Here is a 24,943-nt window from a genome sequence, read left to right as displayed (position 1 = left end):
GTCTGGAGTGGAAGTTACCCAAAGATCGATAGGCCGGTTGGCTTTCGGAGCCCATGGTAAAACCACAAATTGGACAGTGCAGGCTGGGTTGGGCCTCTATTGAAGTCAGAGAAGCGCAGAGCAAGATTAGTTTTGAAGAAAGACTCAGGAACATGGATGAATGGGCGGCTAAATTGCACATATGTCTGCAATTGAGAAGCGTGGACACAGAATGGAGGAAGGGGTAAAAAAATTTGGTAACTAAGTACTGGGTAATTGAAAGTGTAAAAAGACAACCAGTAGTTGTCAGAAGGAAAGTGAGAGAAGCAGACAGTGAGTCGGATGTAACGAATGGAAACAAGAAAGGACCCTGGATATTTAGAAGAATCGAAATAAATAAATTAAAAGGGAAAATCTGTATGACAACGCACAGAGCAGTGCCTTGCTATTTGAGGTTAGAGCTGTTGGCCTAAGGGCAAAACATGTCGGAGCAAATATTCGCAGCAAGGTGAAGCATGGGTATGCTGCTGCAAAAACCCGGAGGGCACTTGGCACATTGTAACGGAATGCGAAGGGACAGACTCCGTGAGGCACGCAGGTAACGTTCACCTTCCACAAGTGGATGGAAGTATAAGCCGGCCAACAGTCGAGATAAGGAAGAGAGGTTTGAGTATTGACGTAAAAAAGCAGGGAAGAGATTGATACGACCGGATGCGTTACACGCGTAGGTATCGGCGCAAGGTAGACAGAGAAGTTTTGAGGGGAAAAAATACGAATAAGGAGACGTATAAGATGCTAGAAGGGAAAACATGTACAGTATACCTAAATTATTCAAGCAGGCTAGGCGACTATTTGTCACCGCCCGGCTTCAAAGGAGATGCCAAGAAATCATCATCATCATCATCATCATCATCATCATAGCCATGCAGTCCGAGTATCGGGTTTCAGTTGCTGAGAACTGTTCGTACAAATTGAATTTTCTTTCGACATTCGTAACGTAGGCTTCAACTAATAAAACATCACTTGGTTAAACTGTTGTTGCTCTTTATAAGAAATGAATACAGAAGCACAAGATTACCTTTTCTTGTTTGTACTGAATAGTCACATTTCATACTGAAAAAAATTTTTATATATTGTTGCTTGTTTTAATTCATATAGGTCCCAGACTTCGCTGATGTAACAGAAGTGAATGGAGTAATTCATGTTGGAGGACCGACAGAACTCCTATTTTTGGCTGTGAAACAACTTTTAAATTGCACGTGAGTAAACTGAAAAACGTATTCAATGATGAGTTGGGATTTTTATGGCGCAGCAGCGGTGCAGGCTTTTATTCGGCAGTAAATTGATACGGTTGTACATTGAAGTTACACAAATTACAAGCATGCACAACGCGCGAAATAACGATGCGTACGACGTCCACCTTTAATCAATGTGAGAGCCTCAATGCGTGTAGAGCAGAATTGTGATATGAGTTAGGCGCGATGCGAATTACGCATACTAACGACGTTATGAGCACATGACAAAAAGACACGTGAGCCGAGCTATAAGACGGCCAACAATACAAAAACAGAAATATACAAAAATAGGTACAATGCGCTGTGTAAAATATAGGAAATACAGGGGATGAGATGCAATAAAAGCACCCTAATTAGTGCAGGGCAGACTAGTGAGTGCGCCTGCGTGTTCGCTTATGCCCGAACTTACAGAGTCAAACTTATACATGAGGAAAGATTCGAGGATTTCCCGCTCATGCTGCGAACGAAAACGGGATTCCGACATGGTTGCCTTAATTTTATCGAAGGAGTGATCAGGCACCATGACATGTTTTATTAGGAGCAATTTCGGGAAGTGTCTTGGCGTGAGAGTTATGGCTGGCAAGGTTCATCAACCACTATCTGAAAGATTTCTTAATTCGGAGAAATAATTCACTGTTCCTTGCATATACATGCACACACCCGAAAAAGACACTGGTAGTGCTGGCTCTGTTTGTTTTGCATTAGGCTCATTATGTGGGGCTCATTTATATAGAAATCATGCAAGTATTCGCATCAATTTCTCTCGGTAACATTGCTGGTGAAACATGCGACTGGAGCGCCTGTAGTGCAAATAATAGCAACACACGTCTGGGAGCTCACGGAGGTAATACAAAGAACAGAGCTCAATTGAACGACCTGCAAACACTTAAATTTAAGTTTTCGCTTTGGCGTTCAACAGTCAAAGCCGTAGGGCCGAGAACAACGTTAAAGATAAATACCTTCAAAATAAAAGCTTATTGCCTCAGGCACAGCGTTCGCCGCTCGACGTGCAAATTATGGCGATACGCGTCTAGGAATTACGGAGGTGGTAAAAGAAAGCGTAAAGAAATCCTTCGAATTCACATCGAACCCTTGAATCGAAGCTTTTTTGTTGCATTCTTTGAATGGAAACTCATTGCTTCAGGTACACATATCTCGTTCCGGAGCTGGCTACCTTTGCAAAAGTGGATTCTCACGGTGAATGGCACGGCGTCCTGGGAATGCTTCAGAAGAACGTAAGTTGCTGGCGTTTTAGCCAGTCACCAGACACTTCCGGGGCCAGTATTCTTTGAAGTCAACGTGGGCGCTACTCCGATCTGGTTTAATGAAAACAAAGTTTTTTAATGGCACTTTGGAGGTGGGGAGTGGGCAGAAGGGTAGCTTCCCAAATGCCTTTTCAATTCTTTTGTGTATACGGTGATCGCATGTGAAGAATGTGCCTGAAGTGCCTATAGAATGAGCTTTTCAGTAATGTATCGGACATTTCGAGGGCATAATAAACAGGGCTTATATGATTGTGAGTCTTCTCAGAAGCAGTTCTATGAAGTGTCTAAGGTAAATATGGTAACTATTAAACTAGAAGCAAGAACTAATAATGTAAGACATAATATACTTGACGAAGTCTGCTGTTTGAAGTCTGCGCCTTTCTTCAACGCTCCGCGATTACACGTTATTACAGGTAAGCAGAGGTTAATCAAAGCCTGCAGGCCAGTGAGAGGCAATATAATTTTTATGAGCGTCTGCACAAGAAACTATCTGTAGGTATATTAGGGCGTTCACAACTGGTGACCGATATAAACTTTTTCGAGCTCTTTAACCCTTCAGTTTTTCCTGCTGAAACTGAGTCGACGCGTTGCGCAATTACAAAGAGGAGGATTAGTTCCGAAAAAGACGCCTCCTTAGCACATTGTACTATATTATGGCCAGAGGTGGATACTACAAAAAGCAAGAAGGCGGTTTTTTAAGAAGACGGCGATGCGATTGGTCCGCATCCTGTTGTGTAGTTCGCGCTGGCTGGTGAAAAATTGTGGCGGCGTGTGGCAGAATGTTCCAAATGCTGCTAGAACAGATCCTCTGAGAAGAAGAGTTGGAACAGAAGAAGAATTGGCAGACCGATGTCGTATACGTGCCGAAAGGGTTCGACAACGTTGTTCTGCCACACAAAAATGTTTATAATACGCGGAGAAATCTATTCTCTCCGGCAGCTCCTAGTAGCCAATGCCAGAGCGGTATGCGGGCATCCATATTTTAATCGTTCTAGAGGGGGGAGTTTCCAGCTATTCGGAAAAAGAAAGATTCAGTTTTGTTCAGCATAATAATTGATCTTTAGTGCGTATGCGTCAGCTCGACGGGGTGCCATTTCGAAGTTTTGCGAGGTCGGTTGACAGAGAGCTAAAGTGGGCGCAGTCCAAAAAATTTCTACGTATAGCGGAGGGCTAATGGCGGAGAAGGCATAGAATTGGAAAGAGTTGTTTTTAGTTTATTCGGCCAAATTATGCATAAGCCAGTACACGTGATATCAGAGAGGGAATGTGTGCGTATTTCGTGACGTCGCGTGGCGGACAGGCCGAGTTGGCGTGGCTGAAAATAATGTTTGACCAATCGTGGAAAACTAGCGGCAAAAACTGAATAGAAGCAGACTGAAGTAGCTTTACCTTATGGCTTCCTTTATTGGATTACACTCCCTCTGTTCGAAGTGGCGTTGCTTCCGTTTGTCAAATGCTGTGACCTTCAAATACTGTGACTCTCTCAGGCGCTTTGCCGTTTGCCTTCATCCAGAGGTGTATCTGTATACATACACATATCACAAGCATTGCTTCATTTCTCCTCAAGTCACCGTAATGCTTCGAGGCGCTGTCTGCAGAAGAATTGCCTCTGCAGGCAACGCGGCAAGAAATAGTGTCGTGCTGGGCAAGCGGCTTTGACCCATGAGACATCCTCACCCTCTATCTACCAATAACGTACCAAACCGGCTTCGGACATTGTCTTTCTCAGCTTTTTGTGAAATAGCCTGGTCTCGTGTCAGGCAGGGCATATAAAGAAAGACAGGGTTCCAGGTGGAAATGCCAGAGTGGTGCAAACTCCTTCGTGATGGTTTTTCCACTAATATTGCATCCTCCTTCTAACCCTAGGGCACGACATTGCTACAATTATTGAAGGCAACTAATCGCGACATTGAAATCAAGTTGAACCAAACTGAGCTTGAATTAATCATTTGGGTGCAGGAATTCTCAAATCTACCTGCGAGGTTTACCCAGGCTTGTGAATTAACAGTGCAGTCTCTCACGTATGCGCCCAATGCCCTCATCAATTCTTGCTTTCAGATCGTGGACGTTACGTTTCCCCTCATGGCACGAACGTACGCGAGGGACATTGTCGGGGAACCCACACCTGTTTTTTCCTCCACACCGATGGTAATACTGGGAGGAAGAAATGAGACGGAAAGCATGAACATGCAGGCCTATCTTCTCACCTTTGACACTCAGGTAAGCAACAGGCCTTTGTGAAGAAATAATTAATAAATTTCGCTATTTAATGTCCCGGCATCTACTTAACAACGCAGCCGCCACGTTTTGGTCAGATGACCATTGCGGTTGCTTCAGCTTTCTACAAGTGTTGCCGACGCCGGCCATGCACTTGGATGACGGACATGATACGACACTCTAAGCAGCAACAGACGTATGGCCGTTTTATGCCACGCTTGAACTTCATAAGCGAAGCCTTGCCTGGTACGCAGCCACGTCAGAAGGCATAAATCATGGGTCTTTGCGACCAAGCCCAATAGTGACGCATGACAAGGGCGTATATGCTGACTTTGGTGGAATATTAAACTCTTGCCTCGAGATAAACGAAGGATAGAGGATACCATGAACGCGTAACATCTCCCACAAGATCTGACGCAATAGTTCTGCGGAAACCCGCAAGGTAGAGAGAAGTAATTAATAAAGGAAAAATAAGACATCCGCCCAAACGTTGGCAAGTGCTACAAAGAAGCACTTTGTAGCACTTAGCTTACGTTTGGGTGGACATCTCATTTTCCCTTTATTAACCTACAAGGTGTGCTTGGCCCTTTCACTATAGGCTACAATGTCTAGCGCAGCTGTCTGTATGGAGAGCTTGAGCACACGGCGCCTAAAATTCCCTGTCACTCTGATGCCTGTGCAATTTCTTGACATCAATTTTCACTGCGGCGGTGCCACCTACTCTGATACCTTGAAGTACTCTTATAGCAATGAAACGAAGTGCAAGAACTTCACGTTTTAATCCCGTAAAAATTTATTTATGTTATAAAACTGCTAAGAGAACGTGCTCTCTCTCTCCCTTTTTGCGACTCATCCGGTGGCTGGTCACCTGAAAACGTCCTAAGAAATCATTTAGCTGGCTTCCTTGCCGAAGTATAAAAGCGGCGATGGCCTACGATATGTATGAATTAGGAAATGAGCAAAAAAAAAAGAACAGCATCCTAAAATGTTTAGTGAGCCATACCACTGATGGCAAAAGAGTAAGGTGCAACAGAACTTAAAGACAAAATTATAAATAAAAATCGGCACTACATACGCAATTTACAACACACAAATGACAATGCACTACAACAACAAATCAGCACTATGTACAGTATGTGCAGCCCTACAGTAGAGACTCGTAGGGATTCGCGTGGAGGGCGCTTTCGCGTTAGTCCTTGAAATGGACGCAGCCTTCGAGGCTGGGCTGCGAAGACGTCCCCTGTCGTACTGTCGCACAATACCTCAAGCCACTGTGCCACTGTAAGGTGTACCATGCACTCCGAGAGCAACACGTTATCGGTAACGTCGTTCCCAGTGGCTGCTCTCGGAGTAAGCCGCGGAAAATTGCGCTTAGGTCAGTACCGAATTTCCCTAAAAGTGGTTATCTTTTCATTTTATATCAAAGTACCTGTGTCGTGTGCAGTAAATATGATTGCATGTCTCGAACAGGCACGAGCGACCAATGGTTCATTCTTTTCAGCCGCACTTTTTAGCCGTATGCCAGAGCAAATATGTTTGCACCCATAACATCCTTATCCTCTAGCCTGTAAGGAAATCGCACAGTGTCGCCAAAAAAGCGAGGAATCGATTGCGATGGCAATTAATCAAACAGCTGTGCGAAGTAAGGTTAAAATGTTTATCGGCTGTATAAATTCTAATAAATTCACTGGTATGATTCGTGCAATTGACTGGGCTGACGTGCTTGAAGAGCAATGTGGCGAAAGGGCTTTTGAATCTTTTTTCGCAAAAATATCTGAATGCTCTAACTTATGTACAAGTAACACTATGGTGACGCGTTGGTTTAGCTCACCAAGAAAGCCTTGGATTAGTGATTCTTTATTGCGGTACATTAAAAAAAGAGATAATCTTCGTAAGAAACTTAAAGTCCAGCCATTCAATAATGCGTTGCGATCGCGCTTCCACACATATTCAAATGTTGTAACAGCCACTTTAAAAAATGTCAAGCGTAATTACTACGAAAATAAAATTAGAAAAAATGGAAGTGATACCAGACGAAACTGGCAGGTTATTAAAGAATTCTTAAACATCAGTACAACTAAAAATCGCATATCGTGTATGAACCACAATTCTGCTAATATTACTGACCCTCAAGACATAGCTAATGTTTTCAGTGACCATTTTAGTATTACAGACGGTAGTCAGCCTGATTCAACGTTGCTTAGTTTTCCGCGCTGTTCTCATTCATTTTACCTGTTCCCCACAACATCTCTGGAAGTATGTAACATTATCAATTCTCTTAAAACAACCGGTCCGGGCCTCGACTTGATACGCCCCTCTAGCATTAAGCTTGTGTCTAACGAAATATCACCTGCGTTAGCACATATAGTAAATAGACTATTTATAGATGGCATCTTTCCTAATCGCCTCAAGACAGGTAAAATAATCCCAGTATTTAAAAAAGGTGACCATAAGTGCACAAGTAATTATCGTCCTATCTGCATTTTGTCTTTCTTTAGTTAGGTCATCGAAAAAATTATACATAATCGCTTAACTAAATACTTATCCAAATTCAATCTTTTAACTCCTGATCAATTTGGTTTTCGTGACAATTTTTCAACTGAATTAGCGCTTATTACATTTACTGAGAGGGTCAAATTAGCCATCGATCAAGGCCTCTTAGTTGGTGCTCTCTCTATTGATTTCACCAAGGCGTTTGATACAATTAACCATCGTATTCTTTTAAGTAAACTTGAATCATATGGCGTTTCTGGAGCGCCTTTACAAATAATTCGCAACTACCTAATTAACCGACAATATATAGTCGAATTTAATGGCGTCTTGTCCTCATCAAAAACTGTAAATACAGGTGTCCCCCAGGGATCAATACTTGGGCCACTCTTATTTCTCATATTCATTAATGACTTGCCAGAAGTATTAACACATGCGCACTGCCTTCTTTACGCTGATGACACCACCATTCTCGCATCTGATAAAAATTTATTTGCATTGCAGGATAAACTTAACGCTGACCTAACGAATGTTCATTCATGGTGTGTAAAAAGCAAGCTAACCATTAACCCATCTAAGACAACATTGATGGTATTCCATTCTTCAAAATCTTTGCCCATTGACTCTATTGTAGTGTCTCTAAATAATAATGTATTTGCAAGATCCATGTCTACTAAATTTCTTGGTGTAGTACTAGATGAAAACCTAGAGTTCCAGTGCCATATTCAATCACTTATTCAAAAAATCTCATTTGGTATTGACATCATAATAAAAACTCGCTCTTTTTTCCAGCAAACCATTCTCATGTCTTTATATTACGCGTATATACACAGTCATCTCTCATACTGCCTGTCTTCTTGGGGTAATACATATACCAAACATCTTCATCAGTTAGAAGTTTTGCAAAAGCAAGAATTACGATTAATTGCATTCCAATCGCATACATCTCCCTCTGCTCCAATATTCCGTTTCCTAAATGTTTTACCTTTACGCATGTTGTTCAATCATAAGCTGTCGCTACTTATGTTTCGTCTTATAAATACCGAGTTTAATATTCCAGGTTTTAGTCGCTCTAGCTTCATCAATTATAACAACACAAGATTTTCAGCTCAACTCAATCTTCTTCTTCCAAAAGCAAGAACTAACTATGGGAAATTTACCGTCGCGTTTTCAGGCATTTCTGTTTGGAATTCTATACCATCTGACATGAAGACATCTACATTATTATCATTCAAACGTAGAACGAAGGAGCATTTCATGAACACTTTATCTGACGCGTAGCATAATTTAACAAACCTAGAATTAATTAGTATGTTGTTCAATTTACCATTACGCAATGGACTTTTCAATTACCGAGTTACTAAATTTGCCTTAATTGATACTTCTCCTCATTGTTAGCTTTACGTGCCATTTATCCTCGTTTTAATTGTTGCATGTTATTTTTAAGATTTCTTCAATTATTTTTTCTTTTTAACTCTGTGAATATACCTGTGATATTGTTAACAGATTTTTTTTCTATCTTATCGTTTATTTCCGATGTAAAAACTGTATAATATATGACATGACTCACTGTTTGCCACGACCCTACTATCCCCTTTTCATGTTTTGTTAGGAGGTCCCCCCGACAGTTGTTACTTCGGGACCTCCGAATGTGTACTTATACCCATCTTGTATTTCTTTTGTCAAAAATAAATATTGATTGATTGATTGATTGATTGATTGATTGATTGATTGATTGATTGATTGAAATATTAGCTTACAAACTACACGCGCAAACATGGTGTCAAGCGCGCGCAGGCAAACATGAGCAGATATCACTCCGTAGCCGCGGGCACTCACTGTGAGAACACCGGCCTCACGAAGAGTGACAGCAGCGGAGAGCACACGCTTCTTCGAAACATGAGATTACGCGACGTCCAACACCGAACACTCGAGAACACCGCGCACAGGAAGCCACAAGCCTTGTCGGCTCTTGTACCCATCACTGAAACTTAAATTACCAGCAGACCTTTCACGACGTGACGCAACACTGCTGTGTCGGCTGTGGGTAGGAGTAGCGTTCACCAACTCCTACAGCTATCGCATTGGAACGCTGGACTCACCAATGTGCGCGAAGTGCAAGTGTGAAGAGACCATCAGTCATCTTCCGTGCCACTGTTCTCACTTTGATAATCAACGTCAGACTCACCAGTGTGCCTTGAATAGACTGGATGACAGGCCATTTACAGAAGCAAAGATCTTGGGAGCCTGGCCTCACACTTCATTAGCCGAGAAAACAGCTCGAGCGCTTTTTCGCTACCCGAAGGCAACAGACTTGTGCACGACTAAAGACATCCTACGCCTAACTTAGTGCACGTGAAAGCGCGGTATATACTTATGTTTTCTCTCTTTCTCTTTCACTCTCCATTCCCCTCCCCACGTGTAGGGTAGCCTGGTTAACCTCCTTGCCTTTCCTCCTTCACTTCTCTCTCTCTCTTTGTATCCACCACGCATTACCTAGAACATACGGCGCTCGTGGACGTGCTCAGCTGCATTACATGCCACAACGTTGTTGCTATATATAGTGCGCTCACGTGCCTCGCTTCCTTGCCCTTAGCCCGCGCTCACCCTTCACGCACAGCAGTGAGTGAGTGGGAAGTCTCGTCCGCCGTGAAGCCACCATCCTTCTCGGCTTAACCTATCACGCTTTCCCTCGTGTGTACCGCAAACAGCAGCGCGGGGCACAGCAGGATCTTATCGCACATGGACTTGATACGGAACATCAAGACGACGGCGGAAACTCGCTTGAAGTGCTCTTATAATGGCTATCACAACACAATATTGTACACGATAGCGACTTCAAACTATACAAGCGATAAGACTTGGAAACAAATCAAATCAAGCTTATTTTTCCACAAAGAAATGGAGGGAGGCAAGCAGAAAGTGAAAACTAGTTCAATTGACGAAGATTCAGGGCCCCGTTTAGATGACAGAAAGACGCAGTGACGGAAGAAAATGCACTTAGTAATACAATTCAGTCGCAACTATTATACATGTGTGATACAAGCAGAGGTATGAGTAACATAAAAGGTTGCAAAAGAGAATATAAAACATATAACAATGTGAATGAGTGTAATTTGACAGAACTATACAAAACATACAAAATATAAATACAAGGTGTCTATATAGTTGCATAACAAAAATGTGCGTAAAGTTTTTTTATTTACATTTTCTATTTCAATATCGTTCTCGTGCAAATATTTCAGATGAACAGGGAGAGTATGTCGAGGCGTCTGCGTACAATAAGATGTACGGGAATACGGCACGCTCCAAATATCTGTATGGCCTGTAGGGTAAATGCGTATCTTCAATGTTAAATGAACAATAGAATCTAGCAACTTCTCAGGGGTGATAATATTTTGTCTGTAGTTTATTGCCAGTGTATATGCGCATAGGTTGGGAACGCAGATTAGGTTAAAGCGCTTGAAAAGTGGTTTAGTATGTTTAGTATGTTTAGTATTTATCATATACAAATATATGGCAAATCAGTTGTGTGGTATCCTGGACGCTGGAGGAAAGTACATGAAAGAGAAAAATTGTCATCCGCCTGAATTGCAGCACGGAGCTACAATGGAAACACGTACGGACTCCTCAGGAAAAAGAAGGCGTTGCAGTTTAAGATAACTCCTCTCGATCCGGACTTGGACAAATTTTCGTTCACTTCGAGGCTTTCTTTCTGAGAAACCCGCATTTGTTTCCTTTTTAGTTTCGTGCTAAGATTCAGGTGGATGACAATTTTTTCCCTTCAGCTGAATATATCATGTATGAAATCGCATAACTTGATAGGAACGACAATATCTGATGCGAGGGTTTGACAGCGTAATACAGAACTTCGATAGAAACTTCGGCAAGTTGGTGTACGTTCATATTTGACAAACAAGAGATATAAAGTAGATAGGCACAAAAACGTAATAAGTACCCCCTCTTCCATTTCGGTGTTGTGATCCTACCTTATTTCTTTGTCTCTGTCTGTGTCATTGCTGTTTCATACCAAGTTTGAGCCCTCAGAAAGGCTAAAAATATTTACCATGCACACGGAGCGAACAGGGGCTCTTGCCTTCCGGTGTGAGAGCGCTATTCAGTGACACCTCATTTGAAAGAGACGCCGGCAATGTCATGTTAAGGAGTGTTGAATCGTCGCGCACCAGAAAACGCTTCAAAGTTCGGATCCGTTCGCATTCACTGCACGTACTTCAGCGGTCACCGTGCAAAGAACTGGCTGGAAAAGTTGCTGTTCGTGGCTGCGGGAGTTGGCGAGCTCATTGGCGAGCTCATTGGCGAGCTCATTGGCGAGCTGACTACCAGTGATCCCCGCATGACCTGGCAGCCACACCGCAGAGACCAAAGCAGGGGAGAGAAAGGAGAGAGCGTCGGAAAGGTCTTCACAAATGTTTTCGGAGAGTCTGCTGTCGCGAAGTGCACAGATTGCTGCCATGTAGTCCGAGCAAGTGCGACACCGAGGTAGGGAGGCAGACGGGTTAATTGCGTTGCGCGAATGATCATGGTCAATTCAAGGGATGGCGGGGAGGTAGGAAGAGAGAAAGGGCAAACAATGAAGGAAATGACGGGAATATCAGGGTGAGTGGGCATTGTGACACAGCCAGTGGGAGCCAAAGAGTTTGGTAATACACTGCGTCAAAATAGCACATGACCCCGTCCGGTGGGAAATGGTCGCGGAAGGGAGTGCGGGCTTGCCGTCATCCCTCATGAAGATGTGGGGTCATATTAGAGGAAAAAGTGGGGTACGACGGAGATTGCTTTAGTTTCAGTCAGGAGAAGACTCGGGTACGAATGAGCTCGCATACTTGAGTGACAACTAGGTACATGGATATTCAGGCGGCGGTCAATGTAGGAAGAGATGTACGAAGGGGCGTAGAAAAAATACCTTTTTAAGTGTGAGGAATAGAGGAGAATATTTAATGAAGCAGGCACAGTTGGGCAACTTCTCTAGTATCGGCTATGTCAGGGAGATCAATGGAACCTAGAATAGCCGTCGTATTGATAGTTCGGGTGTAGTTGGCAACAATACATTATGGAAAACACTTTTAAACGATTTTCATAGAATAAGAAATCTACGCTGTTTGAGGATCCTAATTAAAGGGTGCGTATTCCAGTTTAGGTCTAACAAGTGTTTGGCAAAGTAGCAGCTTCAGAGACCTAACAGCAGAGCAAAGATGAGCGGAGGTGCCATATTTGATTCCGGTTCCCCCTGGATTATTACTTGGCCTTTGTCACATTGAGATTTAGTCGTTGTCGTAGTGACTGCACTATGAATTGTTCGGCTAATCGAGTTGTTTAGTTGCCACGTTTTTCCCCTTATATTAGGGAGCAGTGATAATGGTGTCACGTGAGCAATAAGCTGCGACTGTACCGATGTTTTGCGCCATCATCTGTGTTAGCGCTTCGCTAAACTTCATTGCTCCTATCTCACATCCCACGTCACTTACTATCTTCATGTCATTTAGCTTCCCGTTGACGTATACTAGTTTAGCACACAATTTAACAAAGGGAAGGAGGCGAACCACATGGATGAGCGGTAGCTTTCAACTGACTTCATTGGTCCGATGTGCATACACACATATGGAAACCGCTCCAAACAAATTACGATAGAAAGCCCCTATAAACAGAAAGAGAAAAGATGGACCGAGGAAAACCAAAGGTTTTCACATCTGAGGCTCAAGCGAAATGTAGAAGATTCGGTGTCTTTGCTTACTTTAGAACTAGTCCTTCCGACGTAAGATCATCAATAGCGTTGATAGCATATTCAAAATCAGCAACATAGAGCAGTCAAAACTGAACATGGGCAGTTACCTCCGTATTTATAAAATGGGCTGCGCAATAGTTCAACTAATTCGTCACAGAACTATAAAATAAGCATACAAAACAAAGTGAACAAAAACGGGGCCACTACACTCCGCTCACCATATTTCTCATGTTCTTGTTCAATACGTTTGCAACTTCAATTCCTTGCAGTGGAATATACAGTAGCCAACGTAGAGCCTAATGGTGGAGACAAAAGGATGGAAATACATAACATTTTGGTTAATGACGCTAACATAACGTTCTACTTTGCACTCTGTTCATTTTATGCTGTTCGCTGCTGCCCGTTTTCGATTTATTTTTGTGCGAGCAGATGGGTTTGCGTTGTTTCGTTTCTCTTGTCCTTTGATATCTATAAAGTTTTCATGAAGGCAGTTTGCCAATAAATTGGCGCTGATTATAGCGCAAGTATTATTTTTGGCGAGTACCCTCGCAAAGTCTGCATGTCACGCGAAAATTATAATGGCTTGAGTCTGCATGAAAATGTGTAATTTGCGAACACATTTCATCGTTATAATAGTGTAAATCTAGATAACTCACAGTTATATAAGCGACAAGGAACAATTGAAACAAAAAATGTGATCAGAGAGAATACCCGTATCACCAGGCTCATGCATACCCATAGGGATACATAGGGAAGCCTATAATAATGGTGTGCCAACTTGAAATTTGGGGGAGGGCCAACTGAAATTTCGGGGTATACTTGCGCATACTTAAGCAACTCCAGTAGTGTTTCTGCGTTCCATTTACATGGCTTGATAACTGCATGTATATCGTTCGAAACTGGAGTTCTGGTCAACTGAAGAGTTTGTAAATTAAAAACAACTGATTTCAGTTATCTGGAGCACCATCCCAACTGCAGCAATAAAACAAGGCAAAGAAGAACAACTTTATTGAAGAATAAAACGCTCAATGGGTGGAGCCCCTAGACAAGGGCCCCACTGGCTTCCGCGCGCCGTCTTGCTTGTCGGATGATGGCCCTTTGGACCTCTGCCTGTGAGCTGGACAGCGCCGCTTCACATTGTGTAGATTCGTAATTTCTGTGTTTGTCTTTTGTGGATATGCCGTGCATGCTCATGAGATGTGGTCTAAGGTTGGCGTGGCTCCGCACCATGGGCATGTGTCCGTACATCTTTCCGGATGAATTTTACGGAGAATTAGCAGGTTGTTATATGTATCGGTTTGCAGCTTTCTCTATGTAACCTGTTCTTCCATACTGAGGTTCTTATCTGGGGGCGGTAGCTTCATTCTATTTCCTCTGTGATAGTTTGAAAATGCAGAGTAGTTCTGCTCAATCGGGATCGGGTCGTCAGAGGCGTCCTGTGAGCACCCGTGGGGTGTAGCATGCGCACGAGCTACTCTGTCAGCCTCTTCGTTTTCCCTGATTCCCTCATGACCGGGTAGCCATAAAAGGTGAAATCTGGCTCGGGGTTTTATATCTTGTTTAATCCTATAAGCTGCGGTGCATACTCGTCCCCTGAGGTACCTTCTGCATGCCGCTTGAGAGTCTGAAAGATGGTTATTTGTTGTTGGTTTGGTTCCGTCGCTTTAATAGCAAGGTCTATTGCAATTTCTTCTGCTTCCACAATAGTGGTGTTGTGAGTGGAGGCGCTAATGATTTCTCTGCCCATGTAGTCAGTGACAGCAGCTACCGTTCTTTTCTGCCTGCCTGGGTATCTTGCCGCGTCCACGAAGTGGGAGTTTGGTTTGTCGCCGTGCGTTTTTTCAATCTATGCAGCTCTGGCTTCTCTTCTGCCTGTATGTAGAGTTGGGTTCATATTTCTGGGTATTGGCGCCACTTGGATGCAGTTTCTGATTATTGTGGGGATGGGCTTAGTTCGGGTGTGTTTTTCAAGGAGCTCGTGATACCCGAGTCTGCCAAGGAGTTTCCTACCCGTGGTCATTTGTAGGAGTCTGTTTCTTTGAGTCATCAGTTGAGCTTCTCCCAGTTCCTGGAATGTATTATGAATCCCTAGAGACATGAGTTTTTCGGTTGGGCCGCACTGCGGAATTTGTAGGGCGACCTTGTAGGCGTTCCTTAAGCACCTATTGATCGCATCCCTCTTTGTTTTCGTTAGCTGGTAATACGGCAAGCTGTAAATGAAGCGGCTAACCACCAGACTTCTGGTTAGGCGATGGGGATCTGGTTCCTTCATCCCCATCCTCTTTGTGGCTACCCGCTTTATCATTCTCGCGACTTGTTGTGTTGCCGTCTTGATGAGGTTAAGCCCGTGTTGGAAGTGTTGATTTGATTGTAGCCACATGCCTAGTACCCGGATTGTGGTCTTCTCAGGTATTGCATCATTGCCAAGTCTGATTTCCAATTTAAGGGCACGGTCCAGCGGGACGGTACAATTCTCTTTGCCTTTCCACACTCGTATAATCTCCGATTTCTCTGACGCGCATTGCAGCCCTCTGGCTCGCACGTATGTCTCGATTTCACAGGCAGCTGCTTGTAATCGTTCTTCTTTTTCACGTAGCGACCCGGTGACACACCAGACTGTAATGTCATCCACGTATAGGGCGTGCTGGGTACCCGGGATGGCTTGTAGTTTCCTTGCAAGGCGTATTATCGCCACATTAAATAGCGTTGGCGAGATCACTGCGCCCTGGGGAGTACCCTTGTTGGGTGCCTTGAAAGTCTTGATTTCTACTGCGCCAAATTTAATCTCAGCGGTTCGTTGGTTTAAAATGCAGCGAACATAGTTGTATATCCGCTCTCCGCAGTTTGTTTCAGCCAGGCCATCGAGTATTCCTTGGTGGCTTACGTTATCAGAAGCTCCTTTTATGTCGATGGCTAAGACAATTAACGTGTTCGCTTGATCTTGGTATATTTGTCAGGACGTCTTCCTTCAACTGTAGGAGGATGTCTTGAGTTGACAACTTGGGTGTGAATCCAAACATAGTGTCTGGAATGATTTCATTGTCCTCCAAGTAGTCTTGTGATCAAGAGTTGACTGTTCTTTCAAATAGTTTCCCCAGACAGGAAGTTAGGGAGATTGGTCGAAGGTTACTAATTGCTAATTTCTTGCCAGGCTTGGGAATTAAAACTATTTGAGCGTGCTTCCACTCCCTTGGAATAGTACCCTGTTGCCAATGTTCATTTATTAAGGTAGTATAATCCTGTAACGCCTCATCGCTTAGGTTTCTAATCATGGGATTAGTTATTCGGTCTTTGCCTGCCGGTGTGTTTCGGGTCATTTTCGCTATGGCAGCTCTAACTTCTTCGATGGAGATGGGTTCATCGAGTACAGGGTGAGGCCACACCCCCCCCCCCCCCCATATTTGGTCACACAGGGTTGGGGAGATGGGTCTGTTCCGAAGCACTAGTTGTACAACTCTTCTTTGAGTTCTTGTTCCGTCCCTGGGTACGTATGGATTAGCCGTTCCAGCGCTTTACAGCCCTCGTTCTTTGTTTTTGTTGGTTCCATAATTGTTCTTAGCATGCGCCAAGTTTTTGCGGTACTCAGTGTGTCATTAAGGGAGTCACAGAAGCGTTCCCAATTGGACACAGTTAGTTGCGTTGTGTACTGTTCCGCTTTGCGGGTGATTTCTATAATGCGTATTTTCAGCTTCCGGCTCTGTGTCTGTCGCTTCAGTCTTTTCGTTAGTCCTCTGCGTGCCTCCCAGAGATACAGTAAGTGAGGGCCTATCTCAGGTATGTCACATGTGCGGGCTATTTCTTTTGTGACTTTATCCTTTTGTGTTCTTAAACTTTCACACCATTTACTTAAATCACCGATTGTGGTGTTTTGCTGGCTCTGCGGATCCAGCGGTATTTCATCCAGTCGGTAATTTTGGCTATTCCTATGTGTGGTTTGATTTTCCCACTCCGAATTGTGGTGCTGATGATGTAGTGGTCGCTATTTAAATCATTTAGGGTGTTTATTCATTGCGCATCTTCACAATTCTGCACTATCGTGAGGTCAGGGCTGGTGTCCATGCTCACAGTGTTGCCCTGTCTAGTGGGCACTGCAGGATCCGTTATGATTGTCATGTCGAGTTGTTCTGTTTGTTCCAGAATGTTTGTGCCCTTAGCGTCCTGTTTCGGGTATCCCCAACTAGGATCTTTTGCATTGAAATCATCTACTATCACCAGTGGTCTTCCCTTTACCAGGGGCGCAGTTTCCTGCAAGAGTCTGTCAGACTGTCTTTCGATGGCTTGGTGGACTGCAAATGTTTAGTGTAAAGGCACTCTTTTTGTTTAGGCCTTTATATATGATTTCTATTAGTAAATGGTTAATATCCGTGTCGGTAAAAGGATCGTGTTTGATTGCGGTAATCGATTTCGCTACCAAAGTTGCTATTGCTTTCTCCGAATCCGGGTGTGTGTACACCTCGTATCGCTGAAGTGTTGGAGGAGATCCGACTTCCTGAAGGGCTAGGACAGCTGGTGGCTCGCTCTCTGAGCTCACCAGCTGTGTTTAAAGTCCCCTTTTCCGCCGGTATCCACGATGGTTCCACTGCCAGATTTCGCAATTTGCTGTTAGAGTTGGTTTATATTTAGGCATGGTTGCTTTCTTGTGCAATGGCTGCCAGTCTTGGTCTGGCGTATGGCTTCTCGGCTCTCTCTCTAATGTTAGCTCCGGTAATTTGCTTATGCACCGTTTTCATGATTTCAATTTGCAGAGCCTGGAGTTTTTGTCGGACTTCACTTCAAACTCAGTCATTTGTTGCGTTAGTTGTTGTGTTATTTGGACTCACACCTGTTAGGTGATCTCTTGCGCTATTGAGGGTAACAGTTGTTCGAAAGTCTCTTGGATTTGTATCTGGAGTGTTTCGACCGACTGTATTCTAGGGCGCTTTTGGGGTGCTTGTACACCTTGCCCCGAAGCTTGCTCTGACTGCGCCGGTGTAGCCTGTGTGTTCTGTTGCTGCGACTGCATTTGCTTTAGCATCGCATTCTCACGCTCTAAGTCGCCTAAGCGAACTCTCATGAGTTCTAGCTCTCGTTCTAGGCGCGTTATTTGTGCAGTTGTTTGAGGTGTATATTGGGAGGCTATTGCGGACCAGTTCACCTTATTTTTGTCGCCTTCATTCTTTGGAGATTATTTCTTGCTCTTCTGTTGGCCGGTGGTTTGCTTCTCCTCTTGTTTTCTGCCACGAGAGTTTGATCAGCCTCGGGAGGTTGACCTGGTACGCGAGCGGGACCTCTCCGGCAAGTCAGAGTTCTCTCGGTCCGAACTGAGCCGCCTCTTCTTGGGGGTCCCTGTGACCTGGTTATGTTGTCTCATACGCTGTCTTCCCCTTTGCGGGACACGCTTCAGTTTTTTGGTGCACTCTGGTGCCGCTGTATGGTGAGCTCCCCCGCACAGGACACACTTGGGCTCACACTCATGGTCCACTGGTGGTTCGGGGAGGCCACATTTCACACAAGCCTTGATAGTTGGCGTTGGACAGACATCCGTCCTATGTCCTTGATTTTGGCATATCTTGCAGTATTGTCGAGTGGCTTAGTAGGGTATACATGGCGTCTCGCCACCAGAGTAATATGCGTAGCGTGGCACGATGGGGCCATCGAACGTCAGCACTGCCGTCCTCGATTTGCCAAGCATACGGGCGTAAAGTATTCGTACCCCTTGCGTCCGCACTCTCAGGTTGTTGATGAGTTCGTCTTCTGTAGTTCTAGGCTCCAGTCCATGTATGACTCCCTTAAGGAGGTTGTCAGGCGTGGAGATGTAGGTGTTTACAGAATGTCTGTTGCCTCACAGCTCCAGCTCCTTGATCCTCAGGATCCGTTCCGCTGTTCGTTCTTCGGGTGCGCTTGCTATGACGATGTTAGAGCCTGGCCGTATCCGCAGCAAGAAATCGTCTCCTGTGATGTTTACAGGTCCGCCACACGCCTGGACTATTGCTCTGGATACCTCATGCGTGCGCAATTCCCGAATCGCCAATCCTGGTTTCGGTCTAATAACAATTTTCATGTCATTCTTGGGTAGAGTGGGTGCTTCTCGGCGTGGGTGGCCCCTTTCCGCCATGCGTCGTCTGATAGCTCTCTCTCCTGTAGGTAATACTGCGTCACGGGCCCCGTCGCTTTCCCCTCCGGAGCTAGGGCGCCCCCGTTGTCCTTGCGCAAGCGCGACGTGCCGAGCGTCTCCGGCGCGTTCCTCCGCCCCTGCTTCCTGGATGGGGTGGTTGACCCCGCCATTCGACTCGGCGGTCCGCGCTTCTTTTCTGATTTTCTTGCGCGTTCGTAGGGATAATGCTATTTGCCACTGACCTTGCTTTCTGATGTCCTCGGCGTTCTCAGCGTCGGTGGCGGACTCCTCGTAATTCACCTCGTCAGGCGAGAGAAAGTCGTCATCAACGCTCGTGACTGCCTCCATTTGATTTCCGGAGTCCTGGTCCTTGTGCGTTGTGGTCATTGGTTGGTCCGTGTCCATATCGGGTGGAGTGCTGCTCGCCACGTAGCGGTTAGACCACGTACGGGTTCCTGGAGTCGCACTCTCCGCACCAGCTGTTAGGGTTAGCGTGGCGAGTCGAAGTGCAGGCGATCGTCTTCGATTTCGGAAGAACCGGGATTCGCATCACCAAACACTTGGTATGGGCGACATCCTTACGCCTTCCTGTAATTTTGCCGCAACAGGATACAATAGTAGACGGGGCCGTTGGGAGTGCGTCCGCACTGCTCAGCGCCACCAGGCGTTTCTCCAAAACAAGGCAACTAAACTTCAGCAGATGTACCTGGAGTGCTATGTTTCTGAAGGGAATAAGGGCGATGCTGAAGCGTTGCACATTGCTTTAAAAGAATAAAAAGATTACGAGAATAGCTAAATAATCAGTTCATTTGTCTACATTAGACAACAAATTCGTATATAGGGTGCCTTAATACAAGGTATTCTTCTTGAATGACTGAAAAAGCAACGAATAGAAATTTGAGGTCGTAGTCACCATGCGTTTGCTCTGGGACTGGCGTCTCTACACAAAAAAACCGCGGTTGTCCAGCTGTAAGTTCATTCTGAACAGTTGTCCGTGCGTCAGCCTAAATGCTTCGGTAGTCGAGTAGGTATGGCTACCCCTTGTTCGCGAACAAAAACGAATATTCGGCAATTTGAAATCGTGAAGTACCAAATTGACTATGAATCCACGAGCAGTGACAATTAAATTGGTATTCGAAATGTTCACTTTTTATTTGTGGTATAGAGAAATAGAGACAGGCATAGTTCACGAAGCCAAACTCCTACTGTACTAATCTCGTGGCCATTTTTCAGATTTGGATCCTGCTACTTCTTGTCCTGGCTCTCGTCAGTCTCCTATGCGCCGCCTTACATAAGTATGATAACGAGGTAAAAGGAGTGCAGAAAAGCCTGGCGAAGCTATGGAATCTGTACTTTTGGGACTGCCTCGGTGTCATGTTTGCTGAAGGTTTGTTCGCTAGTATATTATTTCGCTTGAATTCTAGGTGCTTCTTTAGCGTATATGTTTACCTCTCAGTGCCAATACACGTACTGCGCAGCACAATTAACCTATACCTAACACTCATGGGAAAAAGTTGCACGCTTTGCCGCTTATCTTGTTTCCAAACAATCACCGTCACCTGTCTTGCGTCACCTACCTACCGTCATTGATTTATATACCTTTCCTTTCTCTAACGCTGCGATGGTGGAACTTACAGGTTGCGAATTGTATGCGCCTTTTCAATGAGACATAATATTCTAGACAGGAAAGTGGCGAGTGCGAAGCTTTCTTGAAAGGAAACAGCAAGCAACACAGATGGCGATTGTTATGTGGAAACAAGATACGTCGCAGTAGGGGTAAACATTTATTGTGATTAACACTCTAAGCATACCCCCGCCCCCCCCCCCCCGCCCCCGCTACCCCCACCCTTTGCAGCAGTTTGTATACTGTTTATACTTATGGCCTCTTTACCACAGCAGTGTTTCTAATAAACACGAAAGAATTGAGAAAAAACTTCAGTTCTGTTAGATATTCTCAGACAGAAAGACAGACGCTCGTCGTCTCATGACCAAAAATGATCGCTTTTTATTGTACCGTGGTGAAATATATGCCAGAATGGTCACATGACTTGTGTGAGAACTGGTCAAAGGAAATGAAAGCGTAGCGCTTATCTCAGCGTGTGTCTGTGGCACAGGCACACACAGTGCGTATCGGTATGACGTCGCAGATATCGAACTCTCGGTCCCCGAGCACAGCGGTCCTACGAGGTATCCGCTCGGCCACGATCACGGGCGGGTTAACGAAAGAATAATTTTCAGCGGTGGCACGCACCGATGTGCCATGGCGCAGCGTTTCCAGAGGGAAGCACAAGACAGGAGCCCGGCGGAAGTAACGGCTAATACATGACGCCAGCATTCTCCTGCAATATACGCTAGTTTCCCAATTACAGCAACATACACGAATATTTACCGATCATCATTTCCCACCCCCAAAATAGGTGTGCACCACCACTTGAATGCGAATCGCGTTAACGGCGCTAAAGTTCGTCAAATGATGGATCCTGCCTGAATATTTCAAGAGTGTGGGCTTAATAGAGCGTAACTTTGATACCGCTTTACAAACTCTAATACCGCTAACGTACGACCATGCAGGTGGCCCTTGTGAATTTTCATAATGACCTAGAAGAAGAAAATTTGAAAGAATTTCAAGTTTTTTTATTCTCTCTCGCTCTCTCTCTTGATAGTACCAAGAAGCATCCCTCGAAATATAATGATGCGCCTTCTATTTGGCACCTGGCTCCTTACCATCCTCGTTCTGGTCAACGCCTTTGCCGGCCAAATGAGCGCCTGCCTGATGGTGAAAACCAAGACTCCGAAAGTCAACTCTATTGCGGACATCGCCCGGCGGCCATACCTGAAAGTGTATACTCTAAAGCATTCGGAGGTCACCCGCTACCTAAACGTAAGTTCACGCGCGCAAACTAATTCATGCAAGTAAGTTCGGTCATTTTAAAGCTTCCTAGGAAAACTTAATCAGATCCAACGCACATGTTGCAATCTGTGGGAAACTAAACTTTATCGAACCGGTTTATTTGAATGGTTTGCAAATAATTGCCCTGTTTACAACTACAAGTGTGTTTACTTTCATACGATGCAACGTGTAATATAATCCAATGCTTGCGTTTATTCATCATAGAAGTCACAACGTTATTCGCATTCAAATTTTTTATGTTGATTCATTGCACGACCCACAAGCTATGCCGAAGTGCAAATATCAAATCATGCGGATTCACAGTCTCACGTTTACGCAGAGATGTCTCTCCAGCGAGGACATGATGGCTGGAAAGAAAATAATGCCCATGACAGGTTTGTCCAGAGAAAACCACGACACATTATTTAGCTACATTAAAAAAATCTGCACCTCCTGTGTACCTGTGAAATTTGCCTATTCCTGAGAATTGGTCAAGAGCGCGCACGCGTCCAGTGTTCATACCGAATGGCTAAATGAAAGAAAATTAAGTAGGTGTAATAATCAGTTAAATATAGGGAGTTATTCTATTTTGAGGTCAGTGTGCTTTAGAAACATGTATGAGCTGTAATTATATGCGCAGCTTTTATCGCAGGCATTCAATCTTTAAATCGAAGCTTTCCTTGGCTCTTCCCCCACATTTTTGGTTACTGATTAGTGGCTGCTGTCTTGCGCGATTGGAATCTCCAGGGTATAGTGAAAACTAGTATCGGATAAAGTGCAAATTAGTGCAGCTCAAGGTGGCAGCTGGCCCCTCGAACTGCACTGATTTGCACTGATCTCACATAGTTCACCTAGGTCATCCATGTGAGAGCAGACATGAGCTCCAACACAAAAAAGACCATCGTCGTCACATCGTCATCGTCATTATTTCGTGGTCATTTCGTTACATTTATTCTCATTGTCCTCGTTCCTTTGTTGTCAATGTAGCGCTGCCCTGCCGTCGTTATCATTCCGTCATGGCCACTATGACATCGTCCCTACACCATGTTCGCTAACCAATCACTGTCATGCCTTTATCTTTACGCCGTCGTCTTGCTTCTGTCAGCGTCACTCTGTCGTCATTACAGCTTCACATTCGTGCAGTCGTCGTCAATACAATGACGTCAGTTCATCGTCGCCATGCCTTTGCCGTTAAACCGTGGCCGTCATTTTCCTCATCATGCCGCCACCGTCGTCATTTCTTTGTTGTCATGCAGTTATATTCATGGTTCCGTCGTCGTCACTCTGTCGTTTTCGTTCCGTCGTCGTCAATTCGTCACGTTATCGCCACCATCACCGTCATCACGCCATTGTCGTCGTGCCTTCACCAATATGACGTCACCGTCGTCACATTATCATCATCATCATCATCGTCACACCACCACCACCATCATCATCATCAGCCTGGTTACGCCCACTGCAGGGCAAAGGCCTCTCGCATACTTCTCCAACTACCCCGGTCATGTACTAATTGCGGCCATGTCGTCCCTCCAAAGTTCTTAAGCACATCCGCCCACCTAACTTTCTGCCGCCCCCTGCTACGCTTCGTTTCCCTTGGATTCCAGTCCGTAACCCTTAATGACCATCGGTTATCTTCCCTCCTCATTACATGTCCTGCCCATGCCCATTTCCTTTTCTTTATTTCAACTAAGATGTCATTAACTCGCGTTTGTTCCCTCACCCAATCTGCTCTTTTCTGATCCTTTAACGTTACACCCATAATTCTTCTTTCTATAGCTCGTTGCGTCGTCCTCAATTTAAGTAGAATCCTTTTCGTAAGCCTCCATGTTTCTGCCCCATACCTGAGTGCTGGTAAGATACAGCTGTTATACACTTTTCTCTTGAGGGATAACGGCAACCTGCTGTTCATGATCTGAGAATACCTGCCAAACGCACCGCTGCCCATTCTTATTCTTCTGATTATTTCAGTCTCATCATCCGGATCCGCGGGCACTACCTGCCCTAAGTACATGTATTCCCGTGCCGCTTCCAGTGCCTCGCTACCTATCGTAAACTGCTGTTCTCTTCCGAGACTGTTAAACATTACTTTAGTTTTCTGCAGATTAATTTTCAGACCCACGCTTCTGCTTTGCCTCTCCAGGTCGGTGAGCATGCATTGCAATTGGTCCCCTGAGTTACTAAGCAAGGCAATATCATCAGCGAATCGCAAGTTACTAAGGCATTCTCCATTAACACTTATCCCCAATTCTTCCCAATCCAGGTCTCGGAATAGCTCTTGTAAACACGCGGTGAATAGCATTGGAGAGATCGTATCTCCCTGCCTGACGCCTTTCTTTATTGGGATTTTGTTGCTTTCATTATGGCGGACTGCGGTGGTTGTGGAGCCGCTATAGATATCTTTCAGTGTTTTTACATACGGCTCGTCTACACCCTGATTCCGCAATGCCTCCATGACTGCTGAGGTTTCGACTGAATCAAACGCTTTCTCGAAATCAATGAAAGCTATATATAAAGGTTGGTTATATTTTGCACATTTTTCTATCACCTGATTCATAGTGTGAATATGGTCTATTGTTGAGTAGCCTTTACGGAATCCTGCCTGGTCCTTTGGTTGACTGAAGTCTAAGGTGCTCCTGATTCTATTAGCAATTACCTTAGCAAATACTTTGTAGGCAACGGACAGTACGCTGATCGGTCTACAATTTTTCATGTCTTTGGCATCCCCTTTCTTATAGATTAGGATTACGTTAGCGTTCTTCCAAGATTCCGGTACGCTCGAGGTCATGAGGCTTTGCGTATACATGGTGGTCAGTTTTTCTAGAACAATCTGCCCACCTTCCTTCAACAAATCTGCTGTTACCTGATCCTCCCCAGCTACCTTCCCCCTTTGCGTAGCTCCGAAGGCTTTCTTTACTTCTTCCGGCGTTACTTGTGGGATTTCAAGTTCCTCTAGACTAGTCTCTCTTTCAT

The 24,943-nt window shown here is 44.7% G+C and overlaps 1 protein-coding gene across 2 annotated transcripts in view; it reads left to right on the top strand.

Annotated features, from left to right (window-relative positions):
• Positions 1-24,943, top strand: part of LOC139060538 (glutamate receptor ionotropic, kainate glr-3-like) — an 84,754-nt gene that overhangs the window by 12,700 nt on the left and 47,111 nt on the right. For both annotated transcript variants that reach the window (XM_070539701.1, XM_070539700.1), the window contains exons 2-6: positions 1,138-1,238; positions 2,419-2,509; positions 4,598-4,759; positions 20,317-20,470; positions 21,747-21,964. In XM_070539701.1, the coding sequence (XP_070395802.1) occupies positions 2,495-2,509; positions 4,598-4,759; positions 20,317-20,470; positions 21,747-21,964 (549 nt within the window). In that variant the 5' untranslated portion in view covers positions 1,138-1,238; positions 2,419-2,494. The remainder of the gene's footprint in view (positions 1-1,137; positions 1,239-2,418; positions 2,510-4,597; positions 4,760-20,316; positions 20,471-21,746; positions 21,965-24,943) is intronic.

Source organism: Dermacentor albipictus, chromosome 5, assembly GCF_038994185.2.
Source record: "Dermacentor albipictus isolate Rhodes 1998 colony chromosome 5, USDA_Dalb.pri_finalv2, whole genome shotgun sequence".
Lineage (NCBI taxonomy): Eukaryota > Metazoa > Arthropoda > Arachnida > Ixodida > Ixodidae > Dermacentor > Dermacentor albipictus.
Note: the sequence above shows the minus strand (reverse complement) of the source record. Positions and strands in the feature narration are given on the sequence as shown.